The 25,775-nt window shown below is 39.2% G+C and overlaps 1 protein-coding gene across 2 annotated transcripts; it reads left to right on the top strand.

Annotated features, from left to right (window-relative positions):
• The first annotated feature begins 1,131 nt into the window (after positions 1-1,131).
• On the top strand, positions 1,132-25,552 carry SLC10A2 (solute carrier family 10 member 2). 2 transcript variants are annotated; one of them, XM_019731027.2, is made up of 7 exons: positions 1,132-1,258; positions 2,886-3,410; positions 10,036-10,154; positions 13,813-13,901; positions 15,007-15,182; positions 17,171-17,264; positions 23,342-25,552. In XM_019731027.2, exons 2-7 carry the CDS (start codon positions 3,034-3,036, stop codon positions 23,420-23,422), a joined length of 936 nt encoding a protein of 311 aa, XP_019586586.2. In that variant the 5' UTR covers positions 1,132-1,258; positions 2,886-3,033; the 3' UTR covers positions 23,423-25,552. The 2 variants fall into 2 exon arrangements, with proteins under 2 accessions (XP_019586586.2, XP_019586585.2); XM_019731026.2 differs by having other exon boundaries at positions 1,134-1,258; positions 17,171-17,328.
• Positions 25,553-25,775: the final 223 nt, after the last annotated feature.

Below are 25,775 nucleotides of genomic sequence, written 5' to 3'. Positions count from 1 at the left end.
AACACTTTGGAAAGCTATTAAATCCTTATTCACCAAAGTGATAAAATAGGAAGAAAAGGGAAGCCTGAGAGGTCGAGCAGAGAGGTCAAATTGACCCACAACCAGCCGTATCTCCACCCAGGATATCAAGAGCTGGAATTTGCTTGAAGACGCCGTGTACCTGAGCCGAGTGCATGAAGAAACTGAGCAGAAAAAATTGAGAAAGATTACAGTGGAAATCAAGCCCTAACCTCCTGATGGCCCACTCAGGTGTGCATCTGTTCCCCGATTCTGTGTTGTAATTAAAGAGGATTTTTTTTTTTTTTACATATTGAGATATTTTCCATTTATCCTGGTCTGATGCCTGAATTTAAATGCAGTTCAAGTTAAGAGTACTAATTAATTGTGAATCACTCCAATACTTGAATATAAGGCCTCTCGAGCCTAATGTGCAAATTTATGTAAAAACAATGTGAAAATTAGAAATGCATTGGCACATTTTTTTAACCAGAACTGTAGCACTCTGTCTAGTCAAACAGACTGCTCATTTGCAAGTTGTCTATATGCAAAGCATTCTGCCCTTGGGAGCCTCAAATCTCCTTAGCAAGTCGTCTGAAATTTGAGAAGAGCTTTGTTCTCAACATGTTTTCCACTCTCTTCACTTTCTCCTCTCTGCTTCCAGCAGTGTGGACAAAAGGCTAAGTACAGATTTCACCTGGCAACCCCAAGCCTGGCCAGAACCTGACGCCCACCCTGGGAAAATTCCAAATCACTCCCTCCTACCAACAGCACTCCTATTTCCCTTTGCAGACAGGACCTGGTCTGTTTGTGAGTAGGTCCTGGACTAACTTTCAGACTCTCAGTCATGTCTGAGATTAAAGTAGGGCAGCTGCTTTGAAAGCTGATCAACCCTGCAGATGTGTCAGGCTCAGCATTCTACAGCTCTGCACTGGGCCTCACCTGGGCTTCTGGGAGAAGAGCCAGAACTGACAGGTGCCAAGGTGCAGCAGCAGGGGGCGCATTCAGCTCATCAGCCCAATGCAGGCTGGCACCTGTGCCAAGAAGTAGGCCAGAGGTCAGTCCCAGGAGATGCTCAGAGGGGGCCAGCAGGGCAGGGCCAAGTCATTCCACCCCCAGGAGTGGGAGGGGAGCCCTTCTGGGAATTATTACCTAGCTAATCATATAGCTGTGGGAGTGGAAAGCATGATGGGAAAGACAGGAGGATGTTCCAGAAACTGCCGGCAACCAGGCAGAGCTAATGGGCGCCCACCCTCACAAGGTAAGGTGGCAGTGGAGCCTGACAGCTGGGGAGGAGCGCTCCTGGGACCGGAGTTCACCAACAGAGAGTGGAACTCACTGTCACATCTACTATCTCAGCGGCTCAATCCCTCCTTAAAGGGACATCATCCCTAGGCCCCCAGCAACTGGGATGTTTGACTCCATTCACACCTCAGTTTGGTGGCCCACTCCCCTACCCACAGCTCGTGTTTGCTCATGTTATGCCAAAGGTTAATTTTCCGTATTGAATTGTTCTGTAAATGCTTTCACTTGTGACCAGTAAATTCAATATTTACCAGCTTGGGTAGTTGTCGTCACCCTGGCACGGACTCTAAGGCCTTGATACTCAAAGTGTAGCCCCTGGGTTAGCATTATCAACCTCAACTCTGAGTCTGTCAGAAATGCAGACATCTGGGTCCCACTCCAGACTTCCAGAATCAGAATCTGCATTTTAACAAGAGCCCCAGGGGATTCAAGGGCACACTGAGTTTTGAGAAACTCTTTTCTAAAGCTTTTCTCTAAATCTCTGCCAAGCCAAACTGAGTTTCAGTATCTCTAGTTATCAGCTGGGTAACCTTGAATAAAGCACTTCATTTCCTCGGCCCTCTTCTGTAAAATGCGGATGTTAATCCTACTTAATTGAAGATGATAAAATTGAATAATACAATTGTTTTTTATAAACTGTGAATTATGATCAAAATATCCAATTTTATCCTTATGTTGCATCCTGACTAAATGATTATATCATAAACTCCTGAAAACAGGAACAATTTCTTCTCTCCCTCTTGTTTATCTTCCCTATACACTGAGTGCAGTGTTCTGCCCATAATGAGGTCGCCTATTTGACATTTACAAAAATGAAGCTTCTTTGGAACCTCTGACTGCCTCCCCCACTCCAAAAAATTCTAATTTCAATTTCTGACTCCGAGCACAAATTGCCCCTGTCACTTTGACCTAATCCTCTGAGATTCATCCCTCTAAATAATTGTATTGTCACTATCTATAAAGCACTTTGTTACTATGACGACGCCTACATAATTGGGCGTGTGAGTAATTGAGGGTGGCTCTCATGGTCAGCCGCCCGTCCCCCCAGACAATACAGAAAACATTCTATGCGGCTGCATTTTACCTTCCCGTTGGTTTGCATCAAGACCCTACAAGTTTCTCAAACTTACATATACTTTATGAACACTGCAGACTGATAGGAGCAGATTGATACAGTAGGAAAACTACTGGGGGAGGAAATTAGAGGTCTTGGTTTCAATGCAGAGTCTGACACCATTTTGCCACTTAATTTGGGACAGGGTTCTCGACTTTTCAGGAGCCAACCCTCCTTATTTAAAGGAGATAAGTGAACAACATGCTTTCCTACAACTTAACCCCTCCAGTGTTCTGTAATATTCTGAGTGTCACTTAACTGAAATTAACAAACCTTCCCAGCATTAAACATTAACACAGCTCTTTTTATATGGCACGGTTCATTACCATGCCAATAAATGATTAATTATAATTCCTCCGTCTGGGCCAATAATTTGGCAGGATTTTTATGATTCATAATTTGTGCTGTGTTGGAATGTTACCTCTCGAAACTGACATACTAGCATTTATTGTTTTTTATTGCCTCTGAGGTGGCTTTTGAAAGAGACACCAAGTGACACATGTTTAAGAAGGGTTTAAAAGTTTGACGCGGTTGGAGCAGGTATCATCTACCTAGCGAGGAGTAGAGGATTGGTGCTTCTGTGGATTTCTGTGACCATTCGAGCCTGAACCCCAGCAATGAATAATTCAACGGTCTGTTTGGCCAATGCGACCATTTGCGAGGGTGATTCCTGTGTGGTAACTGCCAGCAATTTCAATGACATTTTAAGCGTGGTCCTGAGTACTGTCTTGACCATCCTGTTGGCCTTAGTGATGTTCTCCATGGGATGCAATGTGGAAATCGAGAAATTCCTGGGACACATAAAGCGGCCGTGGGGCATATGCATTGGCTTCCTCTGTCAGTTTGGAATCATGCCTCTCGTGGGATACATCCTGTCAGTGGCCTTTAACATCCTCCCCATCCAGGCCGTAGTGGTGCTGATCATGGGCTGCTGTCCTGGAGGAACTGCCTCCAATATCCTGGCCTACTGGGTCGATGGCGACATGGACCTGAGGTAAGATATCTAAACCTGCACATTCTGCTGTCACATTAAATTAGTCTCAGAAGCCTGTGGCATTGTGAGTACCAACCCGTTCTGCCCCTAAAGGAGGGTACGACGGAGGAAGTAAACAGAAGAGAATAAACACATGCACCGGCCTTCCTGCACAGCTGCTTAGCTACTGGAATTTGGGGGGTATATTTTGTGTTAGTATTTTTTAATATAACACAGTTAATGGGGCATTGGATAATTGCAGTTTATCTTTGGGAAGAGATTCAAAGTTTTTCAAAAAAAGAAATCTTTTCCAAGTCCCACAGGCTGCAGTTGAGAAAGTTTTCCTTGTTGGTATCAGAAAAACAAAAACAAAAAGCTTTCTTTGTGGTGATGTGGAGCTCTGTCTGCAATCATGACATCAAATTGCTCATTAAACATTAGAACTATCAATGAAACAATAGTCAACTCCACCAAACACAGCTAGTTCTTTGGACAAGCTTTTTCTTGGTATAATGTCTAAGAAAGAATTTGTACATTTGTTTCAAGGTAAAAGAAAATAAACACTACAGCAGTTTCTTTTTTTAAAATTATGCTTACCTTACTATAAAATAAACAGAACATAGTTTTTCTGCTTCCCACAGAATAATCTAAATTGCAATGTTTTCCCAGTTCATCCTGTGCCAGTCTGAACTAGCACCAGAAAACAGAAAAAAAAAAAACCAATAGAAATAAGACAAAGCATTAAATGACAAGACCGAGAATTTTAATGCTACAAGTCAAATAGACAAATGTCTTTTTCCTTACCTCACAATTCCTCATTTCCTGTGAAAGGTATGCATTTCTGCAAACCAGCCAGGTGTTAATGTAATGTGTGCTTATTAAACACTGTACACTAGGCAATCAGCTCTGTTAATCACCAGCTACTATACTCAGAAGAGAGAAGCTCAAAGTATAGAAATGTAACCACTGTAAAATGTAAAACTATTCCAGGCTGACCCAGTGCTTAGTGAGCAACTGGGGGGCAGCCACCATGTCTCAGCTGGTGCTGATTTCTCCAGGAGCTTTAGAAAAACCATACAAACTATATACCTTCCAAGTACATATTTTTCACAGAAGGAAATACTATATCTTACTTGCAATAGATTTTTCCCCCCTAAGGAAAGTCCTGTAAAGAAGAAAGGATGACAAACGCTGTTCAGGTTTAGTTAATCTGTGAACCACCATGTAGCAATAAAGTCTTTTTAGACTTCAACTTAGTTTGATCTGGACATAGGCACACAAAGGTGAGAATTCTAAAAGCTAGTTGATGAGCGTGAACTAAATGGCGTATGGGGCTTTGGCTAAACAGCTTTTACATAATACAGTTGACCCTTGAGCAACACCGGTTTGAACTGTGCAGGTTCACTTATACGTGGATTTTTTTCAATAAATACTGCAAATATATTTTCTCTTCTTTATGATTTTCTTAATACTTTCTTTTCATTAACTTAATTTATTATAAGAAAACAGTATATAATATATATATATAACATAAAAATATGTGTTAATCGACTGTTTATGTTATCAGTAAGGTTTCTGGTCCATAATAGTCTGTCAGTAAAGTTTTGTGGGAGTCAAAAGTTATTTGTGGATTTTCTGCGGTGCCGGAGGGTCAGTGCCCCTAACCCTAAGAGTTTTTCAAGTGTAAACTGTATTTGTAACTTTTTAACAAAATGGAAGAGTCTTGTACGTCAATGTAATGCCACACACGTGAATCATTTTGTAAGAGAGAAAAGTATGTGTGATGTTGATTTGTTTGGCTGTTGAAACAGATTCCTTTCTATGGACTAAAACTGTAAAAACCCTAATTTTAAAGCTCCAAGTTACACTTTTCTGTGGTTTTAGGGAAATCTTATTTCTCTTGAAACAGGAGATGATTATGTAATCTTGTCTACATTTTTAACAATTCCTGTAGGAAATAATACTATTAAGAACCAAAGTCAAAATTTGAAACCTTGGTGGAAAAATCCAGCTGAATCAGTCTATAAGAATCCTTTAGCGAGTCAGAATAAGTCTTATAATGGAAGGAGTGGCATTGAAAAGTTTAATTTTCATTCTAGCAAGTGTGCATTCCAAAGATCCCCCTTGTCTTAAAAATAACACCAACACCTCTCCAGTGTAATAGTCACCTCTCTATCAATTTCACCTATTCAGAACTCAAACAAGACCCAATAAAAGACTTTGCACACCCAAAATAAATCCCACTTAATTTCATAGGACCTACTTACTCTCCTAATTCTAAAGCTCTGTTGTGCTATTTCCCGGCCCAGAGGATGAGAAATAAGAAGTGGACAGGGATGCTAGAGAGGCATGCCTGAGTCCCATAGCAGCAAGTGGCCCCAAAAGCCTGACCTCAGAAGAGAAGACCAAAATGCCTCCAGAGCAAAGAGAACGCTCACGAAGCACAGCAACCTCTGCATTGCTTATCTGAGGGACAAACACAATCACCCAGAAGCCCCTGCTATATTTCAGCAGAGCAAATAATAATGTTTATCACAGATATCCAAAATCATTGCAAGGAGGTTAAACTATGTCACTGCATAAAGATGATGACATGCATTGCATATGTTAGGAGAAAAATTGTTCAAATATTTCTTTAGAGCAAATTAAGAGAGTAATACCTCAGCTTTGGGAAACAGTTTTCCAACACTTTCCATTCTTCTGAAGTGAGCACTGAATAGCTAAAGTATCCTGATAATTTGTTGAGATACGATCCTATCTAATCTACCATTTATATTTCCAATTCTGTCCTCTTGGAACTTTGCTTTCTCCATTTCTACTTGAACTTTAGCAATGGCAGTGAAGATATAATTGTTTACACCAACAGGTATCCATACTGGTTGAATGGATACCACACAATGCCAGAAAAACAACCCCACCTGGCTTTAACTTCATTGGTTCCTGGGAGAAGAAACCAAAACATCTTCCTTTCACTCTGTTATCTCTTCCCAACCTGGGAAACCATTGCATTTTGAAATCCCTACTGACAAAAACAAAACCGAAAAAAAACACAACAAAATAATTCACACACACAAAACAACAGATCTTGCTCATTGAATCCTTGCTCATTAAAACACAATGATATTTCACTTTCTCCTCTGACCACTCCAGCCTATAAAGCTGTCGTGGGGATCTGATCATTGCACAGGCATTTTCACGTGTGCTAGTTGTGCTGTGGGCACAATATGCACAAAAGGTTTCAGGGAGAAATGAAGGTGACATTTTCCGGTATATCTGCTGGGGCCCAGGCTTGTAGTTCAGGGGACAGAGACATCCTACCTTCTTGTGTGTGCTCTATCCCCAGAGATTCCTCATTTTCAAATCTCTCCTTTCGTAGCAATGGCCTCAGCCATACTACTCAGGATTTTCTCACTTTCCTTTCACATCCTTTTCTCAGTTTCCCCCAATTTATGCACTGCCATGCACTTTCTATACTCCCTTTTATTATTTTCTAAATTTAATCGTTTCTAGATTTTCCTACCACATTCTTTGTTCTGTAGCCAAATAGTATTATATTGTTCATCTTCTAGCTCAGTGTTCACTGTTTTAAGTTGTTTGAGATCCCTGGCCCTCAGGTGTGTCATAAATCCAAAGCAATCCCTCCCGTTTCAACCACATAAATGTCAAGCTCCTAAGAACTAACCCAACACTATTTGACTTTTCCTTTATTTTTCCTCAGAGTGACCAAGCTTTGTTTGTCTCATGTAGCATTTATTTTTATTTTTCTAGCTCATATTTGTTAGGCACTCTTATGAGTCATGCACAATGTAAGTACTCTACACACACTGGTGTATTGGATAGCCAATAGTCCTCTGAGGTCAGTACTAGTATCTTCTGCATGTGACAGGTGATAAAATTCAGGCTCACAACCTTGAGCAAGGTCACAGAGCTGGCATTTCAATCCAGACCTAGCCCCTTATCCCTGTCCAGACTTACCCTTTGCTCAACATTATTTCTATGATTGATCACATCTCCACTTTCTAGCATCACCTATATACATTCTCTTTGGTCTTTCAAACTTGGTGTTTCACTTCTAATATGATTACAATCTTTTGCATTTCTTACCACTGACTTTACCAAATTCATCCACAGTCACTGAATTCTCAGTTATTGCTTTTATTTCCAGAAAGAAAAATAATTCTCCCAGGTGGTGAAGAGAGCCAAAGCCAAGAATTAAAGACAAGAGATTTCTTTCTTTTCTTACATTTTCTCTCACTCCAATATTCATTTATGGTAGTGTTCCTACTGTTGACAACTGTGCTTTTTATAGATCTTCAAATTTCTTTCATGCAAAACGATTGTTTCTTTTACTAATTTATTGCTGTACATTGCTTCTTAAAATAATTTATCTGTGAGCTGTTTTTCACCTCATTTTGAGTGGTTTGTTGTTGTTCTCGTATTAGTTCAAATGGCATTGACTTCCAACCACCTCTCCTCTCGTCTTTTGGCAGCACTTCACTCTCACGATGTCCCACTAAAGCTAAACCTTTTCCTTCTCCAATCTCTATCTTTTCCCTCCTGCGGCCCTTAAGAAATTGCTCTTGAGAATCTCACTACCATGCTGCAACTTCAGAAATTGTCTTAGCAATAGCTCAGAATTTCCTTTCACAAGAAAATTTGAAAGAAAAACACGGAGAGAAACAGACTTCCTTCTAAAAGTTGTTCTCATCCTTTTAAAGACAAAAATCCCAGGCTTCTCTTCACTATGATCCAGGTAATGAGTACTGGCCCTCTCCACCACCACCTTTTCGCCCTCTCCACTCTAGGAAGCATATAGAATGCACTGGAATAAAAGTAATTTAATGATGGGATAACTTTAAATCCATTCTAATTTATTTTTTAAAATAAAATATAAAAAAGAGAATGGCATAGAACAGGAGGTAGGTAGGGAGGGGGGAATCATGGATACTCCGGAGTACTTCAATTTTAAGTAGGACAAAGCACAATTTATAACAAATTAACTTATTGTGCTGTAGGACTCTGCCTTTGCATCCTATTTTGTACCTAAATTAAGTTAGCCTGTCACCATAATCGATTGAACTTCTTGAAAATGGTTTACATACAACTCTAGCATTGATGATTGTTACAGTATTTTAGCTCTACAAAGACAAGTATTTTTTTCTAAATCCTTTAAATACTTTTAAAGTGAGGTCATTCCTGTTTTGTTTTGTTTTAAAATGATTTTTAGGGAAGTTAAGTCCCCTGATAAACATTGTCCCCACTCTTCACTTTGCCAAAACTGTGCTAAGTTAGATACATTGAAATGAAATTCCTCACATGCAGCTGTTTTCCTTAGCATTATATAGAATGGTTGCATCTGTTGTTCTTGGGGGGAGGCTGGGGAGGGAGGGGGAGAGACAGGTGATATAAATAATTTAGTATCTTCCTCGCAGTCGCCATATAATACCTTTAAGAAATTACTACTCTGATAATCTCAGTGCAACAGCTATTGGAGAAAAAGTCTTTCAGAAAAATTTTTCTAGTTTCCTAATTTGGAATTATGCTGGAATACAGCACACACTATGGCTGAATATATAATAACAGTAACTACCTTTTAATGAGCACCTTGCATTGTTCTAAGTCCTGGACTCACTGGCTCAGTCTGTTCTCACAGCCTGTAAGGTAGTAATGGTTATGATTTCATATTACAGATAAGGAAATGGGCAAAGAAAAGACAAGTAAATGACCCAAAGTCACATAGTAAGTGGACATGCTTGATTTCCATCCAGGCAGTGTCTGGCTTTATTGTCTGGCCCAGCCATTTAAGGCTCTGCTCCCTGGGCAGAGAATGTGCTCCTGTATACAGGACACTTAATAGGAACAGGAAGACCCACTACCCAAAACCTCTTTTCCATCTACTGTGACAGTGCTGAAAATAGTATCATTCCATATTAATGTCTCCATGTCAAAAGCCAAAGTCCACTTCCTTACCCAGATCCACTGCTAAAACTCAGATACTCTCAGGAGGAATGTACCAGACCTTGTTCTTCTGAATACACATTTGGTAAATTTCAGCAGAAATAGAACCGGGGCCTACCCTGCCTGCTTGCATCTTTTGTTTATTTGTTTGTTTGTTTTTTAAGTCAGCTTCTTCTTCTTTTCTCAAGCTGTGAGCATTTGGGCAAATGCTTTAAGGAAAAACACTGAAGTTTCCTCTTTTGGTCATGCATTCTCTTTCAAGGGCCCAGGGAGGCCCATCTCGTCCCAGCACAGACAGACATGGTGAAGCCCTCGATGTCTTTTCTGATATAAATGTGTTTCTTGTTCTTTGATTGGAGGTTCAAAGGCTAGCATGTCTAAACACCTCGAACCTTGTTTAGTAATGAGTGTAAATGGTCACCAAATATCTTCTTTGATTCTTGAGAACCAATGGGGAGGGAGGGATGGCACAAAACAAAGTAGGAAGACACCAAACACATATCTCACCGTTTTACCCGAGGTTGGACCCTGCACAAATTGGGGTACACATATATTTCTGTCCATCAGACCGGATGGGTGCTGCTGGTTGAGACAGTCTTTTGTAGGACTGTCTAATGAATTGAAAAATGAAACAACCTCTCCCCTAGAAAACTCAGGTGGACGTATCAACCTGCCTGTTTCCTTTCAGCGTCAGCATGACCACATGCTCCACGCTGATGGCCCTGGGAATGATGCCGCTGTGCCTCTTAATCTATACCAAAGCGTGGGTCGACTCTGGGACGATCATAATTCCCTATGATAACATAGGTAAGTCATTCCTCTGCAAGATTTCTGAATATTATTCTCCTACTCTCTGCTTATCCCCAGCTAGGTTCTCCGGCCAGGCTCAGACCTAGCTAGTATTTGCCTCTTGCACCAGCAGCAGTTTGTGCCTAATTAGGTTTTCATTACAAGTCACCCCTGCATCTGAATTAGAGTTGGCAGAATTTAAATTCCAAACCTTGAAACTATGGGAGAACCTGTTCTTTCCTCCACTGAAATCACCAGGGAGTGGACCCAGCTTAAGGGGTTCCCCTGCACAGCCATCTGGACCTGCAGAGGCTGAAGTGTCTGCGGCACCAGAGGCTCCAGCCTTTCCTTAACCCACAGGGCAACTAGTTCATGGCAACACAACTTTGCTCCCAGACACTCAACTTGAAGAAATACAAAAACATTCCCCTAATGATTTAAAAATAGGGCACCCAGGAGGCAATGCAGAGTGTGGCAATAGGAAACTACACGATAACACTCGACAGGCAGCCACATTTTGTTTCAGAAGCTGCTTTACGGACATGGTCTGTGTGTCATGGCCCAGAGGTCAAATTTGCTAGTTATGGTCTATCTTCACTCATTTCAACTCCCAGATAGTCACCACCATCACAACGGAGCTTTTTTCCTGTTTCTGGGAAAGTAAGCAATGGTGGAAGACTAAGTTGTTGGTGTAGCGTGGTCTCAAGGGAAGGATAAGACGGCTGCTGGTCTACCCAAGTCACGCATTTTCCACAGAACTATCGCCATGAGAGACAAGATGTAGGATAGCACATCATTACCAGTCACCAGGTACATTACATGCTAAATAGTCCATTTTCAGCTGATCTTGGAGACAAACATCTCCCCAATGGACTCCCTCAAAGAGGTGTGGGTGTCCCATTGAAGTAAGCATGCAACCAAAGGCTAAATGGTCACTCAGCAGAATGTCTGTTGAAGGGATTCCTGCTGGCATGGGAAGCTGGACTGGACAGCACCTAAAGTCCCTCCATTTCTAAGAAAGATTGTTTCTGTGATAAAACATGGTTCACGGTCTACACAACTTGTTCAGAACAAAATTTGGGAACCCTAAGTAGGGATGATCTGTACTGCAATATTTTCAGATAGTCTTTTCTCTCTCACCACTCCTACCATGACCATGAGACAAAATAATAATAAACAAAGTGGTCTCCCTTGACACACCTGCTCTTCTACTGACCCCTGAGGAACTCCTCCAAATCAGACATAGTCTCCTGCTGCAAACAGGTTTTAGGATGACCCTGCACAACCATCTGCCCATGCTCATGCTGCTGAGCTCTCAGTCTGTTCTCTCGGAGAACACCCTCCTTAGAGTTAAAAAATGCAGTTTGCTTGAGTGGTATACATTGTAGGCCTCTCAAGGAATGTCTGTGGAATAAGGAGACTTAATTATGTATTACTCACTATTTAAGAAAATAATTTAAGCCTTAAAATAGTCTCTTGATTCACATTCCCTTCTGGAAAATGCCCTATAGCTATATGAATAATTCTAACTATGGTGTGAATGACTTATATCACATCCTTCAATGTGAGTAAATTTAGAAAGGAAGAGAAAGTGAGAAAGAGTAATTAAGAATGGAGGTAAGGGTCATCAAAGAAGAAGTAAAAGACCAAAAAAAAAAAAAAAGAAAGAAAGAAAGAAAATAGAAGAGAAAGAAAAGGGAAAGATTTAAAATTTTTTAAATAAGAGTTTGAAAAACAAAGACATTAATTATGCTTACTCACCATTCAGCCCAGGCTTATTTCCAACTTAACCTTCTTGCTACTGGTTTTCCTAATGCTTCAGAAAATGTTATTGCTACTTCAACTTAATTACTTCAGAAAGTGTTTTTGCTGCTATTTAGATGAGGAGATTAAGGGCCAGGGTCACTGTTGCATCTGTCGGCATGACCTGGTCTGCTCCCCACTCTGCTCTGTGCACAGGGCTGTTAGGCACAGGTTCCGCATGGTGCTCACTCCATAAACACCCGCTGAGCCCCTTCAGACGATGGCATCTGGATGGAGGAGGGGGCAGCTCGTGCAGCTGGTACCACCAGGAACACAGTGCAGCAAGTTGTTATTCCTACTCCTCTCTACCCTACACTGGGAAGCATCCAGCACCACGAACTGTACACCTACTTCACCGCTGAATTCTCACAACAGCACTGTGAAATAGACACAATTTTTCTCATTTCACAAACAGAAATCGAGACTGAGAGGGGTTCAATGACTTGCACAGTTCCCAGTTTGCAAATAAGGTTCAGCTCAGAGACTATCTGGCTCCTACTTCCAACACGTGACTCCATTCACCATTCTCTTCCGTTCTCTTTTTTTCTTTCTCCCTTTCTTTCCTCCTACACCTGCTGTGTAAACTTGATTAAAGACCAAGTTATGGTTCCAATGGTGTAACTATAAGCAGATGCTGCCTCATCTAAATAGTCAAGCGTTGGACAGAAAGCCCAGCAATATGGGAAATAAGGAAAACAAGCAGAGCCTGGGAGAAGGGAAGAGCGGGAACTCTGGCCCACTGCGGAGTAAAGAGTTAGCATAACCCACCTCTCCAGGTGGGAACCACATACTCTGAGTGTGAAGAAGGTCAAAGGTGTGTCTTTTCCAGTCAATTTCAAGTCCTGGAAAATCTTTATCTGGCCACATCTTGTCAGGAGAGGAAATGTAAATCTGCCATGTATTTTGGCAGGTGGTCTTTCTTGCTTGTATATTCAGTAGCCTTGGGCTGCTCCCCCAAACATAAAGCCTCTTATAAGGCAAGAGGGGTCAAACATGGGAGTGAGCTGCCTTCTCACAAATCCAACACATTAAAAATATATTACCAAAACCTAACCACATACATTCCAAGCACAGTATTTGCTCCTAGATTTAAGCTACCAGAGTACAATCAATTCATATCAAGAAGTCGTGGGTGCTATATTACATAAGAGCAGCTATTGGAAAAATTAGTGTTAAACAATTCGGAGAAACAAACCACATGTCACAAGAACAGCAGTGAATTTAACACAGTGAAATCGAAGTATGACTTTTTTATCTGACTGTGTGAGCACGTTCCTGCAACGAATTATAATTACTTGAGATAATATATTATCTCATGGAAAATGTAAAGCGTGCCTTTCAACCTATTCTCTCACCTCTCTGCTGTAGATTTGAATAACCAAAATCAGTCCTAACCAGAAGTCATTAGTCCACAGAAAATCTGGAGAAGTTTGAACTTTTTCTTTTATTTCTACTACCAGGCAGTAACAGACAGATATAAAATATTATCTATGTACTCCCTAAGAACACACGCACACATACACACACACTTTGAAAAGAATTTTTCCTAGGACATAGAAGTCCAAACACCAAATAAGGCAAGATTCTGACAAATTAAAACTAAAAGATACGGGTTAGCAGTATAAGGAGCTCTAAAAAATTTACCCAGAATTTAGGGAAAGGATTTATATCTTCAATATTATGAATTATCACTAGTAATATTAAATTACTTACTGAAGTGGATAAAGAAGGACAGGTTTTTTGTTTGTTTGTTTGTTTGTTTGTTTTTTGTTATTGTTTTGTGTATTCAAGAAGGGAGACTGATGTATTACTTAAGTCTCTTTTCCTTGTACTATGTGTTCAGTTGATCAAACTACTCTTCTGTCATCTTTAGGTACATCTTTGGTTGCTCTTGTTGTTCCTGTTTCCATTGGAATGTTTGTTAATCACAAATGGCCCCAGAAAGCCAAGATCATACTTAAGGTAAGTGTCCCAATTTATAGGCTACAGACAAATGCTCCACAGTGAGAGTTAAAATGATAGATCTTTCTAGCTGCTACACTGATTTTCTCATTATAGTATAAACCTCGTTCTAGAAGGTCTATAGTTATTAGACATGCATGCAGTTCACTCTTCTAGAATGCTTTTCGTTGTCCATCCACAGGGCAAATTTCTGTCCACCCTTTGGGATATCCAATTCAATCGCCTCTTGGTTTTGCTCTACTCTTTACTCCCACAGCACTTTGCTCTTACCTCTGTTATGTGGGTTTGTATTATATAGTGTATCTACTCAGCTGCCTTAGAAAATAGATCAGATCTTTCTTATCTCTGTATCCATATGGCCAATTCAGTGCCTGGCAATTGGTAGAAAATATATTTAGATGTATAATATATATGATATATTTATTTAAAATTAGAAACCATTCATTCCCTTTCACCAACTATATTCCAACTAGATGATATGGATAAAGATGATATAGATATATAGATATGGATCATACAGGTATATAGACATAGATATAAAGATAGATGATGAGATAGAGATACAGACAATCCACTGATCAGGGAGCAAAATAAGCTAGGTGGTATTCTTTGTTTCTCTGAATGAAAAAAATAAGTTATAAAATCCAAACTTTTTTTTTTTAATGTGAAAGGGAGAAAACAAGAACAGTGGTATTTGTATATATATGTCTTTTTTGACTTTTGTAGAGTTTTATCCATTTTCACCTTAACGTAACAATCATAAAAGGTGACTAGGGCAAGATTTTATTTTTAATTACAGATGAAGAAACTAAGACAGAGAAGTGATTTACAAAAGGAAGGAGAGCAGCAGGAGTGGAATCTGGAGGCCAGGTCTTCTAGTTTTTATTGAATGGATTTTCTTTCTCTCTGTCAAGGATACTTTGCAAGCTAGAACATTCTTCAGGCTAATTGAGTGTGCATACTGTTTGTTCTGTTATTTTCTTAAAAATTAAAACATGGGACAAGCAACAGCATTTCTGGTAGTCTGACCACAGCCATCAGACAAGGAATACAGAGGTGTAACATCATTATGACAACGATTGGGTCTGCTTGTGTCTTTTTCCAGATTGGGTCCGTCACAGGTGCAATCCTTATCGTGCTCATAGCTGTGGTTGGAGGAATTCTGTACCAGAGTGCCTGGATCATCGCTCCTAAACTGTGGATTGTAGGAACAATATTTCCTGTGGCCGGTTACTCTCTAGGTTTTTTTCTGGCTAGAATAGCTGGTCAACCCTGGCACAGGTATGGTGTTTTGGTAAATCAGACTGGGAATTTTCTCCTGTAATAGCTGTTGTATTCGTTTACTAGGGCTGCTTTCACAAACGGGATGGCTTAAACAACGGACATGTATTGTCTTACAGTTCTAGAGGCTGGAAGTCCAAAATCAGTGTGTGGCTGGATTGGTTCCTTCTGAGGGATGTGAAGGGGAATCTGTCCAAGGCCTCTCCTCTTGGCTTGTAGATGGCCGTCTTCTCCCTATTTCTCTTCATGTTCTCTTCCTCTTATGTTTCTCTCTGTCCAAATTTCCCTTTGTTGTAAGGACACCAGTTATAGTAGTTTAGGACACACCCTAATCACCTTAACTAATTACATCTGCAATGACCCTACTTCCAAATAAGGTCACATTCTGAGGTACTGGGGATTAGGACATCAGCATATGCTATTGGGAGGATACAATCAATCCCATAACAGCTGTAGATACCAGTAATAAATTCAAACTATTTCAGCTGTGATAACTATTTCTGAATATGTAATTCTAAATAGACTTATTCATTCCTAAATTATGCAAGTTCCCCAGAAAGAAAATACTGACAGCCCCTCTTTTACTCAAATTCTTCCGGACCATTCTCTATACAATGCAGAGTGAGCTCTTCCATTGTCTTGCATCCTTAGTCTCCAAACAAAGTAACTTAACAAAAGCACTTAGGTTGAGAAAAAAAGAAAAGAGAAGTTACGCTGGCCTTGTAATACACAAGGATTCCTCCAGGCAGCAACAGGAGGAACTTATCATTCAAGGTTGCTAAATATTAGAACCAGGGTTAGCATTTATGGGTTTGGCACTGAGTAAAAGCATTTCCTCTCCTACTAACCCAACTGAATCAATAGACAGTGGGAAAAGCAGGTGTAGGAGCTCCTGCATGTATGAAGTTGGGAAAGAGATAACCAGCCCTAGACAGTGGAACGAGTTGGACGTGTGAGTCAGGCTGACCTGGACTTGCACTCTGACCTGCCCCTCACCAGCTGTGGGACCAGGTACTTTTGCTCTGACATTTCTTATCTGTAGATTGGAGGCGGTAACACCTACCTTGCAGATTTTTGATCGAGATTTAATCAGTAAAACAGAACCAATTTAATAATAAAACAACTATAACAAATACTCTATCTTGAGTGTTTTCTCAGCCTTTCCTCTGTGCTCTGTATAGTTCCCATGGACAGAATTGAAAAGAGTTTCTGAAATGAACCCCCTTTGCCATTTATGGACCACTAACATAAATGAGCTTCCTCCTTTGATACATACATATTTTTATTTATATATATCTATATCTGTTTTTATGTATATATATTTATTCAATATGTATTAGGTTGATGCAAAAGTAATTGCAGTTTTTGCAATTGTTTTTAACTTTTAAACCACAATTACTTTTGCACCAACCTAATACTTTTATTTATATTTAATAAATACATAACTTATTAATAAACATTATTATATAATATATTAAATATAAATATTTTATGTATATATATTTACACATGTAGATGTAGATATATCCCACTGTTCAGGGGCAAAATGAGCTAATTGGTGTTCTTTGTTTCTCTGGATAAAAAGATGTTCTAATCTATTTTTTTGATGTGAAAAGAAAAAAAACAATAACAGTGTCATTTGTTTGCATATGTCTTTTCAACTTTCATAGGGTTTTATATTCATTTTCTCATTATCATAACAATCATAAAAGATGACAAGGGTAAGATTTTATTTATGTGTATATATGGAGAGATAATATTTATTTATATTATATTATAACATATAAATACGTTATATACTTATTCAATATAAATAAAATTATATATTGAATATATATATATTAAAAGCAAACTATATAGTATATATATATAATATATACTTATATATTCACTTTTTATGTACTTGTTCTCATATCAGCTTTGAATTTTATACAATCGCAAAGCAAAACAAACAATAAAAATGTATATTCTCTTAACATTTCTTTTAGGTGCCGAACAGTTGCTTTGGAAACAGGGATGCAGAACACACAACTGTGTTCCACCGTAGTCCAGCTCTCCTTCACCCAAGAGCAACTTAATCAGGTGTTTACCTTCCCACTCATCTACAGCATTTTCCAGCTCGCCTTCGCAGCAATATTCTTAGGAAGTAAGCAATAATGCTAATCACATTTCATTATAATGTTCTTCTTTGAGAAATACTGGAGTTGCTAATATGGTGCTTTTTAAAATACATTTTTCTGGCAATTAATTATATAAATTAGGTTAAGTGCCCTTTTTCTAAAAGTGAAATAACTGGGTGGAAAAAGTCACCCATAATATTATCATGACTTCCCAACTACTGATGAAAAGATTGTAATTTTACCAAAACATTCTAGTAAAGATTACTTTTAAGTGAAAAGTAATGGAGATCGATTCATTCCACTGACTTTCTTTTCCTCAGTAATTAGGGAAGCACATTAACCTGCTAGAACCATTTTATTTGTATGCCTTCCTACCGGCTTCCAGGAACTGGTCATTATTTTTTTTTCAAAACATCGTTTTGATATGCTTTGTAAATATAGGAAATTTATCAGAAAAAAATGTATACTAAGACTATTTATCAAGCTAAGTTATATTGGAAGACAGATATGTGTGTGTGTGTGTGTATGCATATATATTTTAATACCCATATACTTGAAACAGTTGATGCAAACAGGTTCTTTATATCAAGTACTAGGGGTAGTTAAGCTGATCTTTAATTTTACTCTGATGTATCATGTATCTTTGATCCATTAGCTCCTGCCATCTGCTGGCCTTCAATTAGTTGAAACTTTTCTCTAAATTTTGTTTTCCAAGGACTAATGATAGTTGACCGCTATGTTTTTAATATATATATTTTTTATTTTTCAATTACAGTTGACGTACAATATTATATTAATTTCAGGTGTACAACAGTGATTACACATTTATATAATTTACAAAGTGATCACCCTGATAAATCTAGTACCCATCTGACACCATACATAGTTATTACAATATTATTGACTACATTCCCTATGCTGTACTTTACATTCCCATAACTATTTTGTAACTACCAATTTGTGCTTCTTAATTCCTTCCCCTTTCACCCTGTCCCCCAACATCCCTCCCATCTGGCAGCTATCAAAGTGTTTTCTATATCTGTGAGTTTGTTCTTTTTTGTTTGTTAATTTATTTTGTTTTTTAGATTCTACATATAAGTGAAATCATATGGTGTTTGTGTTTCTCTATCCGACTTACTCCACTCACCACAATACCCTCTAGGTCCATTCTTGTTGGAGATGGCAACATTTCATTCTTTTTTATGGCTGAATAATATTCCATTGTATATATATACCACTTCTTTATCCATTGATTTATTGATGGACACTAAAGTTGCTTCCATATCTTGGCTATTGTAAATAATGCTGCAATCAGCTTCTGGATGCATATGTCTTTCTGAATTAGTGTTTCTGGGTTTCTGTGGATAAATACCCAGAAGCAAAATTAGTGAGTCCTTCTTTGTCTCTTGTTACAGCCTTTGTTTTAAAGTCTATTTTGTCTGGTATAAGTATTGCTACCCAAGTTTTTTATTTTTCATTTCCATTTTCATGAATATCTTTTTCCATCTCTTTACTTTTAGCCTGTGTATGTCTTTCCATCTGAAGTGAGTCTCTTGTACGCAGCATATGTAAGGGTTTTGTTTTCTTATCCATTCAGTCACCCTATGTCTTTTGATTGGAGCATTTAATTCATTTACATTTAAAGTGATTGTTGATAGATATGTAGCTATTGTCATTTTATTATCCATATTTTTTATCTTTTCTTCTTCTCCTCCTCCTTCTTCTCCTCCTTCTTCTCCTCCTCCTCCTCCTCCTCCTCCTCCTCCTCTTCCTCCTCCTCTTTTTTCTCCTCCTTTTCCTTCTTCCTCAAGAAGTCCCTCTAACCTTTCTTGTAATTCTGGTTTAGTGGTGATCAACTCCTTTAGCTTTTTCTTGTCTGGGAAGCTTTTTATCTAGAATGTCCTTCCATTCTAAATGCTACCTTTGTTGGGTAAAATAATCTTGGTTATAGATGCTTGCTTTTCATCACTTTGAATATTCCATGCCAATCCCTTCCGGTCCAAAAAGTTTCTATTGAGAAATCAGATGACAGTGTTATGGGAGCTCCCTTGTAGGTAACTAACGACTTGCCTCTTGCTGCTTTTAAGACTTTCTCTTTGTCTTTAACCTTTGGCAGTTTAATTAAGATGTGTCTTGGTGTGGGCCTCTTTGGGTTCATTTTGTTTGGGACTCTGCACTTCCTTGGTTTGTATGTTTATTTCCTTCACCAAGTTAGGGAAATTTTCTGTCATTATTTCTTCAAGTAGGTTTTCAATTCCTTGTTCTCTCTCTTCTTCTGGGTCCCTTATAGTGTGAATGTTGGTACACTTGATGTTGTCCCAGAGGCCCCTTAAATTATCCTCATTTTTTTTTATTCTTTTCTCTTTTTGCTGTTCTGATTGAATGTTCTGCAACCTTATCTTCTAAATTGCTCATTCGATTCTCTGCTTTGTCTAATCTACTGTTGATTCTCTCTAATGTATTCTTCATTTCAGTTATTGTATTCTTTATTACTGACTGGTTCTTTTTTATGTTTTCTATCTACATTTTTATTTTCCTATCTGTTTTTTGAAGTTCTCTCTGAGATCATTGAGCATCCTTTATAACCAGTGTTTTGAACTCTGCATCAGGTAGATCCCTTGTCTCCACTTTGGTTAGTTCTTTCTCTGGAGCTTTTTTCTGTTTTTTTATTTGGAACGTGCTTCTTTGTCTCCTCATTTTGGCTGCCCCACTGTGTTTGTTTCTATGTATTAGGTAGATCAACTATGTCTCCCAGTCTTGGTAGAGTGTCCTTATGGGCCCAGTAGCCCATAGGTGTCCTGTTGGGCCCAGTGGCATAGTCTCCTTGGAGCTGGGTGCACGAGGTATGTCCATTCTGTGGGTCATATGTGCCCTCCTATTGTAGTTGAACCTCGATTACTGTTGGCACATTGATGGGAGCTATTGACTCTCAGTCTGATTAGTTGTGAGGACTGACCATGACTACAGTGGAGGAGCTGTTGTGCAGGGGATGATCCTATGAAGTAGGATTCGCTTTAAAAGGGTCCTGGTACCTGCTGAGCCTGCCCTTTGGTGTGTCATTTGTGGAGACAGTTGGGCAGTACTTAAGTGTGTTCTGAAGCTGGCCACCAGGTGTGTTGGCTCTGGAGCTTATTGGGAGGGACTCTGGTGCAGGCCAAGATCAGCCATTGCCTGTTCCTTGCCCAGGGCCCCTTGGTATAAGCTATAAAGTGTTCTGCAGACAGTTGCTACCTGTGCTAGGCTTGGAGGTGCCTGCGAGAGGCTAAGCAGCAATCTGAGGCTGGCTGCACCTACTTCCAGACTTAGGGCTGCTTAGCAAGTGCTACAGGGCACACTGAGACTAGATGTTTGTTTGGGAGATTTTTAAAAAATTTACAGCATGAGCCAAGACAGTGTATGGAAATGCCACTAGAAGCAGCTTGGGTGGCCCACAAGTTGGGTGGGGTGAGGTATCAGGGAATCATCAGGGTAGGCTAAGGGTGGTAGTCAGATTGATGCAGACTCAGCAACTGTGCCCACTTACACATGCAGGCTGGGTGGGGGAAGGGCCCAACAAAAGAACAATGGCTTCTGCTAACTGCTAGCTCCTCTGTTTGGGAGAAAGCTGCTTCTCCAGCTTTCACTCTAAAGCCAGAAATTCAGTTCCTCCCTGTATGTTTCCAGCACCTTTCAAGCTTCTGCCCCAGCACTGGAACTCAGAGTGAGTGAGTCCATCAGTGAGTCCCATGTGTGGGCCCTTTAAGAGGAATGCCTTGGACTCCAGCCATCCTCCATCCATAATCTTCACTGGTTTCATACATAGAAGTTGTAGGGACTTCTCTCCATAGCACAGGAAGCTTGGGTTGGGAAGCCTGGTGTGGGGCTGGGAGCCCTCACTCCTCGAGGGTTCCTCTGCAGTTGAGATACCCCTTCCAATTTTTAAGCACCACATGTGCCAGCCCATTCCGCATCTCTGCCCCTCCTACCAGTCTTGACATGGCTTTTTCTGTATATCCTTAGTTATAGGACTTCTGCTCTACTAGACTTTAGGCTATTCTCAATGATGGTTGTTTTATAGTTTAGGTGTAATTTTGATGTGGTCTTTGGAGGAAGCAAACACAGCATTTACCTACTCTGCCATTTTGACTGGAATTTTAACCTCTATTTTTAAATTCTCTCTTTTTTTTTAATAAATGAACTGCTGTTTTAAGCTTAATGACATTTAGCAGGGACTGTATAGTGAAGGTGAATGATGCAAATGATGTGAATATTAAGTTATAGAATGCCTGAAGGTACAGTTTTGTTTGGGTTTGGTTTTCCTTTTTTACTTAGCTTCATTAGGTATTCAACTTGCCTGTGGGTGTGAATCATTTTCTGTATTACTGTTTTGAATGTCATTCTCGGAGCAGAGTTTTGCTTTCTATTATAGGACTCTCTGAAACCATTGGAAACCTTCCACTGATTTATCACTAATGCAGGTGACAGGCACTCATGGCCTAATTCCCTGTTTTCCTATATGATACAGATATACCCAATTTAGTGCACCTTGAGATTTTTCCAAATAATTAGCTAGTGATGTCCAGTAGACAAGCCAGAGAAAGTACTCTGGTTGATAGAGCAATTAAATACCTTTACTAGTTGAATAACTCAAAAGGAATTAATAGATAAGCTGAAGGAATGATGGAAAAGTGAGCACTAGTATTATCTTATACTTTCCCGCAGTTTTAGCAGTAAAATTTAAATTCCAATTGAATCCATGTATTGGTTTTGAAAACAAGGAAAGGATTTTTACTAAGTATATGCAATGCTTGGAAATATATTTTGGTAAAAGGATTAGAAATCTATTTTTTGGAACAAGAAAAAGTGGGGAGGGAAGAAAGAAGGAAAAAAGGAAGAAAGGAAGGAAGGAAAGAAGGGAGGGAGGATGGGGAGAAAGAAAAGGAATAAACAGTTTGATTAAACAAAATCAGTGATCTAAGTATAAATTGAGGTAATCCCAGCTGAAAAGAGCTTATAATAAAAGTGTTGGGATATTTTAATTAATCATAAGTGCAATTCAATAGCTCAGTGGCTTCAAAAAGTGCAGGGACCAATCCAAGGAGATATTGATGTTGACATAGTAAGATCTTGGAAGCAGGAGATTACTTCTCTCAGCTGTGTATCATAATGATAGTTAACATTTACTGAGCACTTACTATTTTCCCATAGTAGGCACTTTACTATTTTATGCCATTTAATGATTAGAATTGCCCTATGAGGTAGTCAACATTATTATACCAATTTTAAGTGTGAGTTATTGCAATTTGAGGGTAAATAATACCTTCTCTTTCCCTGTGGACTTTGGAATTAAGCGGTAGAAGAAAAAAAAATCAAATATATAGATAACAAAAAAGCACTTTTATTACAGATAAAAAGAAAATATAGCTCGAAACTGCAACCAAACGGGCTGGTTAATACTGCTCCCTTCCAATGCCTCACACATGTGCACATAATTCACATATATACACATGAACTGCAAGTCTCCCCTTGCAGGGCCATCTAACCTCAAAAACATACTGAGAAATGGCTGCTACCAGAGACTAGCAGCTCCCTGGAAGAGAGGAAGGCTGATCACTAACCAGGCCCCCCTCCTGGTGGGAAGGAATGAATGAGGCCTGGGAGAAATGGAGTATTATTCCAGCTCAAGTCCTCCCACATAGGCCATTAGACCAAGGTCCTAAACATTGACCCTTCACAGGCACCATATTTATTGAGGACTAACACATTCACTGGGAGACAGGTACAGAATAAATGCTTGCTGCTGTGGCTGTTGGCGAGTACCACCTGCAGAAATCATGGGAGCAAGTCTTCTGTGCAGCTGTATGGTAGGTCTTCCTGAAATGCAGTCATTCCTCTTACCAGGAGTGCTCATGCAATTAGGACTGGTGATTGTTCTAAGTAGTCTCCTGCCTGCAGGATGTGCAGGCTGCTTTTTGAGCCATAGCTTATAGTCACTGTCCAAAGTAAGTTTGCAGCTAATTGTTACAAAATTTGCTTAACCTTCCATGTGTTGTTTTCTAGTGTATGTGGCATATAAGAAATGTTATGGAAAAAACAACGAGGAATTTCCAGATCAAAGACAATGAAACAGTCTCCGAGTAATCACTCTATAAGGTGAATGAAGGATTTCAACCACAGGAAAAGTAGACACCAAGTGGACAAAAAAGAAGAATTCTAAAGATCAAGCTTCAGCTGTAACAATATTTAATTGTTTGTTTTGATGGGATATTTGGCAGGAAAAAGTTAAAGTGAAAACTTAAATTCCAATTGAATCCATATATTGGTTTTGGTACCAAGTGACTGATGGTCCAAATATTTAATGTGACAAATATTTATATGTATATAAATATTTTTATGTCTTTGAAATATCCCCCCCAAAATATCCTCAGACCTCAAACTAAACCTGACATATGTAACACCGAGAACCTCGTAACTCCTGAACTGAATTCTTACCCAGAATCTCATAACCCAGAGAAGAGCACCTGACTTTTTGTATGTTAAAATAGATCCAATGAATTATTATTATAAAGTGATCAAGATTTTTTCCAGTATTTATGATTGTAAAAAGATTGAAATGAATGTCTTTTGCTGACATATTATTATTTTGAAAATGTTGCAACTTATTTATATAACTTTGCAGTGTAACATGGGCAAATATCTGACTTCCTGTATTTAAAAACATTAGCCTTCTCTAAGTGAGAATCCAAAAGAAAAATTAAGAGAAAAGAGTTACTAAATAGAATAACCAAATTAGAATCATGCCCATAACTCATCAGTAATATTGTACACCGTTCGCTCTGCCTCAGGAGTCCAATGACACCCACTAGACGTTTTAGTAAATGGCTTGAATTTAGCAAAGCACTCTTTACGCCCTGGAGAGGGACTTCTTCAAGGTTTGCCTGCATAAGTCAGGCCCACACCAGCTAATATGACAGCCATTTGGGTCACACAAAGCACCACAGTAGACAGCATGGAGTGGGGAGGTGGCAAGAGGCACAAAGACAGTACAAGTATGGGAAGAAAGACCACTGCTCTACTGGGTGAATTCACTTCAATGGGACATAGTAGGAAATAAATGGAAAAGCACAAATAGCAGAAGCCTACTTGACATGCATGACTGGCATCCAGGAGATGTGCAGAAGTAAGTAGCAGTAAGAAGAGTGAAGTTGGGCAGCCATGGGGGAGTGAGTATTAAACATTACTTGAGAAAGAGGAGAACATGCTCAGGGCTGGAAGCAGGAAGGGCATTGCTGAGTGAGTTCCTTGAATGCTGTTAGTATGTGTAACAAGAGGAAGCAAAGGGGATTTGATCAGTGACAGCAGGGTTTTATGGCAAGAGACAAATAACTGGCTGAGTGTTGGCTTCTCAGTTATAGTGTCTAATTTAATTTCCTTTCCCTCATTCTGCAGCAAGATGCAGGCGCAATCTTAACTCAGTTCATAGTGGTTTAGTTACCTTTCCATTTGGACATTTTCGCTGCCTCAGAGGCTCTCCTTCACTTGTTTTGACTCCACAGGGCCCTCTGCCTTTGGATGATGTGAGTTCAGATCCTGCTGGTACACCTCAGTGTTACAGGAATATGAACACCACTCTTCACTTTCAGTGGAGGGCTGGGAGATTCTGCCTTTCAATGTTGTAATATTTATACCTTTTTATACAAGGCTCACATTTACAATTGAATAAGGCCCCTATACTTTTCTATCATGAAACAGATATATTAAAAGGGACTGGGGACTTTTATTAAAAAATAATAGGTGACAGGTGGTACAGATTTTCTTATTAGGGAGTGTCAGAGAATACGCTTCCAACAGTGCAAAAGGAAGACTTTCAGTCTATCTGTGAAGTACTTCCCACAGTTTCCTCGTCAAATAGACAACAGGCAGGTGCACTAAAGACACACCGTGAATTCATATCATAATTTCAGCACACCCAAATTCAAGGGACTGGATGCCAGCAGCTGCAGCAAGCAGGTTTTTCCTCCCTGTTGATCAAGATATGTGAGTGAGACAGAACTTGGCTTTCTTACATGATGTGGTATCTTGTGAGTTGTGTTTTTTTTTCCTAATGTGCTAGAGGGAAGAAAAATAGCGGAGCTTTTTAAAATGACAGCTCTCTATTTTTAAATGACTTTGAAACGCCAAATAAATTATGTATTTTATTGCCTCTGTGAGTATCATATTAAATGAATATTTTATTTGAAAGTCTTGAATAAATGAAAATAATTTTTGTAATGTTTGGTCTCTTTGAGTCTTTGTGACAACTGTCAAGATTTCTTCACTGTTCAATTCTAGAGATATAAATAAGGTGAAGTTACTCAAATATTAAGTTGTCCTTTGAAAAGTTCCTGAAAGAAACTCTTAATTAAATACTCTAATTAAAGGTCTCCCACTGAAACAGATTGAGGTTGTCCCCAAGAAATCCATACCAGGAGAACATTGATCATACACTCTTTAA

The sequence above is a fragment of the Rhinolophus sinicus genome, linkage group LG04 (genome assembly GCF_036562045.2).
Source record: "Rhinolophus sinicus isolate RSC01 linkage group LG04, ASM3656204v1, whole genome shotgun sequence".
Lineage (NCBI taxonomy): Eukaryota > Metazoa > Chordata > Mammalia > Chiroptera > Rhinolophidae > Rhinolophus > Rhinolophus sinicus.
The sequence above is the reverse complement of the archived record's forward strand: the minus strand, read 5'-3'. Positions and strand labels throughout refer to the sequence as shown.

What these genes read in the sequence shown, in the direction of transcription:
- SLC10A2 (XM_019731026.2), top strand. Translation starts at nt 3,034, where the DNA reads ATGAATAATTCAACGGTCTGTTTGGCCAATGCGACCATTTGCGAGGGT. An exon ending in GATGGCGACATGGACCTGAG is followed by an intron (nt 3,411 to 10,035) that starts GTAAGATATCTA and finishes GTTTCCTTTCAG; the next exon opens with CGTCAGCATGACCACATGCT. An exon ending in CGCAGCAATATTCTTAGGAA is followed by an intron (nt 17,329 to 23,341) that starts GTAAGCAATAAT and finishes GTTGTTTTCTAG; the next exon opens with TGTATGTGGCATATAAGAAA.